The 6,000-nt window shown below is 31.4% G+C and overlaps 1 protein-coding gene across 35 annotated transcripts in view; it reads right to left on the bottom strand.

Moving 5' to 3' along the window:
* The window catches only part of LOC148609784 (uncharacterized), a 31,590-nt gene continuing 25,590 nt past the window's right edge, over positions 1 to 6,000 (bottom strand). For all 35 annotated transcript variants that reach the window (XM_088540995.1, XM_088540998.1, XM_088540987.1 and 32 more), the window contains 6 exons: positions 5,717 to 5,929; positions 5,231 to 5,271; positions 4,258 to 4,296; positions 1,876 to 1,912; positions 1,231 to 1,436; positions 1 to 595 (listed from right to left, as the gene is read on the bottom strand). In XM_088540995.1, coding sequence (XP_088397121.1) covers positions 1,266 to 1,436; positions 1,876 to 1,912; positions 4,258 to 4,296; positions 5,231 to 5,271; positions 5,717 to 5,929 — 501 coding nt within the window. In that variant the 3' untranslated portion in view covers positions 1 to 595; positions 1,231 to 1,265. The remainder of the gene's footprint in view (positions 596 to 1,230; positions 1,437 to 1,875; positions 1,913 to 4,257; positions 4,297 to 5,230; positions 5,272 to 5,716; positions 5,930 to 6,000) is intronic.

The raw sequence follows: 6,000 nt of genomic DNA, 5'->3' as shown, positions 1-6,000 counted from the left end.
TAATGGATAGTCTAAGCCTTTATTATGAATATTTCTAACATAAGACTATCCAAGTATTATCACACGTAATAGGAAATAATAGGTGTTGCGACAGGCCTGTCTAACACGAAAGATGATCATAATGAATAAATATTGGTACTGATCAGAGAAATATTCATTATTTAAATATTGCACAAATTACCCCTTTTATTGCACTTAAACTAGGATAGCCTTAAAATGTAATTAGCATAGTGAACGAAAATTTAAATATCTTTCTAAAGTTCAATTAAAACAGCTTTAAAATAAATTTGGTAGAAATAGGTAACAAAATAACAGATATTTACAAGAAAATGCCTAGGGCAAGTCAGATTCACAAATCTAAATAAATAGGTCCTTTATAAGGATATAGAACAAGTAATTTACGAAAATTCTAGCCATTAACCTTTTAATGCTCACTTTACAAAAATATCAAATTACATTTTACTTGAAAGTTAGCAGTAATTATCAGAGCCAGAAATGATCTCACTACAATTTTAAATAAATAAATAAATAATTTAAGTCTGCTGTCTCCTGTTGTCTGCTCAACTTTAGGATTCTAATGGGACATGTGTTTTTACTGAAAAATAAAGAAAAAAATAAAAGTTTAAAAATTCTTCAAAAAAATAATCATCTTAAAAAACCAATGATATTTACAAACATCTAACTTTAAATTCATGGTAATTATCTCCCGAGTTCATTTCATGTTTTTATTGGGTATGTGCTGCTTGTTTATCTGTGTGTGTTTTTGTTACTTTTGTGTTGTTCATTTCATTCTTTATGTGTTGTAATTATGGTGTTTCCAATGTTGTCTTGTCCAAGGATTTACCCTTTGAACTTTTAGTATTACTTCTTCATACATTCACTGCTATCACAGCCGTATTGAATGGGGGTAGGTTGGATATTATATAGAAGAAGATATACAAATGCAGAATTAAAAAAATTGACACTTGTACCCTAATAAATCCTTTCCCCCATTGTATGCTAGTATATAACCCTTAATTAGAAGTTTACAACAAAATGGGCTTTGTCACTGAGAAATTTGTTAACCTCTGACCTTAACCTTTAACCTTAGTCTAATAATCATGCAATTATAAACCTTTGAATTAAATTGATCAAATGAATGTGATTAATTTGGGACATAAACCGACCACCACACATACCTACCTTTAACTCTAAGCTTATGACATTAAATTGGTCACAACAATTACTCACCTTTGACCCTAGGCTAAGGTTATCAACAAAAACTTCTACTCCTCCTCCTCTTCCTCACCATCCTCTGCACCTGATGTTTGAGCTCCTTTACGAATTATTTCAGGAGGTGGTTTAGGTTTAGAAAATTCTTCGAATAAATTCATTCTGTCATTGTATGATCTATTATCTGTATGTCTTTCATATTTACTACACAACTGGATTTTAGGCTGCAAAAGAATAATCTATATTTTGCAAGACTTAATGTAAGGGAAATAACTCTACTTATTATGTCATCTAAAAAGAGCAATATCCAAATAAGAATTTCTCACTATCAAAATACAAAGCTATAGGAAGTATTGAGAGCATGTCATTTTTAACTTATATCTCAACCCTCAAGTGTGAAGAAATATGGCTACTAAAATTATGATGATAAATTATAATGCTCTCATAAAATAACAACATTTTATCATGTGATCTGTGTGGATTATGTTATTAATTTTTATGTGTTACTCAGAGACATTGATAACAGCTGAAAAAAAAGAATTATGACTAGTCAACCATTGAGTACAACACAACTATAAGTTAAAAATAACAACAAATCAAATAGAGAATGAACTTCTGGGTATAAAAAGATATATTTATATCACAATAATAATTCATACTTACAGGAGCATTAATAAATTTATCTGCGAGTCTGTCGAACCTACAAGTATATATAATCAATATACAATATATTATCTAATAATTTTCATCTTCAATTACCAATTAAAAAATAGCCAATGCCCTTTACATGACTAATGCCCCTGGCAGACTGTTAAATCCTTTGGGGACCAATGTGGACAAATACATGTTGGACACAATATATATGGTGGATAGATTAAGCACTTTGTTGCCATTTCTAAAACACCCAACTCCAAACAGCAATCAGTACTATTTTTGTTGACAACACAATAACAGAATATGACTAATTCTCAACAATATCACATCTCAATATGGTAATCTAACACATCATTGAGTTTCATAATAATCCAGCGAGGCTTTAAAGAGGAGTTAGGGATAATGTATCAGACCAAGTTTTTCCTGAAAAATTCCTTTTAAAGTTCCAACAGCCGTCATTTCTACAATTTTTTTCTCGAACATAAATTCCTGACAAAATCCACATCATAATATATTCTAGCAAGTTGTTAACAAGGAGTTGTGGACAATGCATAAGACCTAAGTTTTGCTGAAAAATGCCAAAGTTCCAATGGCCATCATTTATACAATTTTTGTCCAAACATCAATTCCTGACATTATACACATCTCCATATAGTAGTCTAACACTCCATCGAGTTTCATATCAATCCTGCAAGTCCTTGAGCAGGAGTTGCGGAAAACGCATCAGACCAAGTTTCGCTGAAAAACCTCTTAATTCAACAGCCATCATTTCTACATTTTTGTCCCATTTTAAATTCCTGAGAGTATACACATCTCCATGAGATTACATCCCACAAAGATTCATAACAACACTGCAAGCTGCTTAGAAAATAGTTTGGACAGACAGACAAACTGCAGAGGAAAGAAAGACAGACAGGGTAAAACCTATACACCAAAACTTCGTATGCCGGGGTATAAATGGTCAAAACCCCCTGAATCATTTAAGTATACAGTCAAATCTCCATGTGTCGAACACAGATTAGTCGAAATCTCGGACAACTCGAACTGATTATAAAGTCCCAGCAAAACTCCCCTTACTCCAATACAAATTTACCATGGATGACTCAAACTTGGATGAATAGATACCTCGGATAACTCGAGGTAATCAATCAGTCCCCTCCATAGGACTTCGAGGTTAATTAACCCTGATGTCTCGAAGTCAACTAATTAGTCAGAAAACTGATTGCTTTATTACAAACCATGATTGAAGTGTGTAGTGTGTTTTAACAGTGATTAGCGTGGCTTTTAAAATTAATTTGTTGACATTGTTTATTTAATTAAATTAAAATTGCACGTGTTGTTAAAAGAAACGAATTGTATTAATAACACGTCGGAATTTACACTAACAGTGATATCAGATATTTTCATATATCGATAAAAAAAAATTTTTAAATACAGAATTGTAATGGTATCTGTCTGTTTGATGAAACATCAAACAGACGATAGTAAGGGTATTTCAAAGACTACATTCGTTTCGCTAGTAAATTTGAAATTTCATCGTTATAATGTAGAGGACATGGTTTGACGATAGTCCTGATTGTGAATCAAACAAAGCAGCATGTTATGAACTATGACGTTTTTGGTGTAGAAAAAATAAAAAGGAAATTTCATTAAAACACTCAGTGCCGTTCAGTATTTCAAACATGATATACAACATACAAAAAAATATCTTCCGATTTGAAACGCAAGACATAATGAAGTACCGTGTAAACAGTAAAGTGAAGTACATGTACAAGCACAAAAAATGATGTAAATACAGAAACAATCATTGACCAAACTACTAGTATTTCTGGTTTATACTCGACCTCAGATTACTCGAACCTTGGATAACTTGAACATTTTTGCATGGTCCCTTCGACTTCGACTTAACAAGGTTTGACTGTAGATATTTTAGATACACAAGTATTTTGATTTCCATTCCACTGCATATTGGCTTGATACATGTTGAACATAGAATGCGCTTAGAATTCTTGTCATTCTTTAACCTCATATTCCTTGTATACATAGCTTCTTACTTGAAAGGATTTGGAAATACTTCAATAAAAGAATTCACGTCATTTTCTGGTCACTAAACTTGGATATCAACTTCATACTGAATGTATGTATATCAAGCATTATGTTCATGCAGGACTTCACTATGGTATGTCTAGAGATTTACAAAAGGGGGGCTCTAACATGAACTTTTAATTATAAAGGATATGACATTTAAAATTGTTTTCAATTTCATTAGGGGGAGATGGGCTGGGCAACTCAGGCAGTCAGGGCCCCCTTTCGATATTCTTATGCTTAAGTTTACCAATCCTCCATGTGTCTATTAGCTACTTAACATGACACATTAATCTTCCAACTTACGATTCATCGACTTTGACTCCCATAGTGCTTCTGTTCTTTCTGAAAACAAAGAGTAAAATGACCAATATAGTCAAAGCAAACATAACCACTAATAATATATATGGCCCAATATTGGTGTGTAAAAAACCTAACTGCCTCATTTTTACTGATCTGGATCCGGTTCCATAAAACATCTAAAATTGAGATTTTCCTCAAATCCTTCTGCAACTAAAATTTTGACCAATCAGATCACTTGAAATTGAAGATTTGAGGAAATTCTCAACATGATAATTTTCAGAAAACCAAGGCCAGAACCTTTTACTGTATATACATATAGAAATATTTTCTCTAAAAACATTGAATTATGAAATGTGTTAATACTTCCTTTTTAAAAGATTGATCTGATTTCATCATTATCATTCCATGTGTAAATATGCTTCAATAAGTCATTTATAATAAAATATTACAAACATATTTACCACAGTGAACAACCAAAAATCAATGAGCAATAGGGTTATTGCATAAAATATGGGAAATATTGCAACCAGTTAGAACATACTATTGCACAAACTTGCCGACAAGTAATAATAATTCGCAGTACATGTATATATGCAATAACACTTTTATTGTATAGCAGATTCAACTCACTGATAAAAAATGTGTTTTGTTGTTAATGACATGATTTTGAAGCTATATTGCACTTGGAGCAAAATGTGAATATATTGCATGCCAGCATTACCTTGCTTTCTATGGGAAAAATATATTGCTATATAATGAATTTGAATAATGCACTAAAGAAAATATATCTTCAAATTCATGACATTAATTATGGAAAAGATGTTTAGACAAAATTTTAATCTTTGCTATAAATAAAAAAAAGTCCACCACCTTCCACCCTTTAGAGTAAATTGAACTCTCACCACCAAATTGTCAACTTTTTCATTTTTAGGTTTTTTTATAAGTTTTAAACATGTCAACAGTTACATCAACTTACCCTTTATTCATCTGTCTAGCTCTCTCTGCTAATTCTATCATCTGAAACCAATGAACCAAAATATATAGAGCAAGTGGTGTTTTACAGTCAATAAATATAATTCAGGTGCATCCATCACCATTTTCTATTTATTGGAATGTGAGATAAAACTAATACATGAATATTTGCAAGGCTTCACACATACTTTTACTTAAAATGTTTGTTAGAGAAACAAAACCACACATCCAAAATGACAACTACAGTTCTTAAAAAGTTTGCAATAAAAAAACAATTACAAATGAATCAAACATTCTTCCTGTTTCATGAATTATTTTTTTCCTTCCTCTAAGTCTTAAATTTTAACTTGTTTTTCTGAATTTTCAAACAAGTACTAGAAAAACAATCATGAAGTAGCACACATTGGCATAGTCGTGTAGTATGTTGATATCTGACAGCAACCAATCAGGATATACCTAGAGTCATGTCCCTTTATTATTTTTTACTCACATCATACTGTTGTCTTTTGAATTTTTGTTCTAAATCATACTGTTCTCCCATCAAATTATGGAGTTTTTCATGGAGGTCTTTGGCTTTCTGTATCAAACCATCAGACTTAAGTCCATCAATATTCAATTCCTGAATTCTTTGAGCTAAAATTGCACGTTTCTCTTGTTCCAATTGTTCTTTAGATTTTTGCATTTCTTCAGCCTTCTGTTCTGCCTAAAAACATTAAATGATTAATTCAGAAATGATTTTAAAATTTGGATAAAGGGAGATAATTTGATTTACTT

Source organism: Perna viridis, chromosome 8, assembly GCF_037379345.1.
Source record: "Perna viridis isolate PV_CMFRI_1.1 ecotype Kerala chromosome 8, ASM3737934v1, whole genome shotgun sequence".
NCBI lineage: Eukaryota > Metazoa > Mollusca > Bivalvia > Mytilida > Mytilidae > Perna > Perna viridis.
The sequence above is the reverse complement of the archived record's forward strand: the minus strand, read 5'-3'. Positions and strand labels throughout refer to the sequence as shown.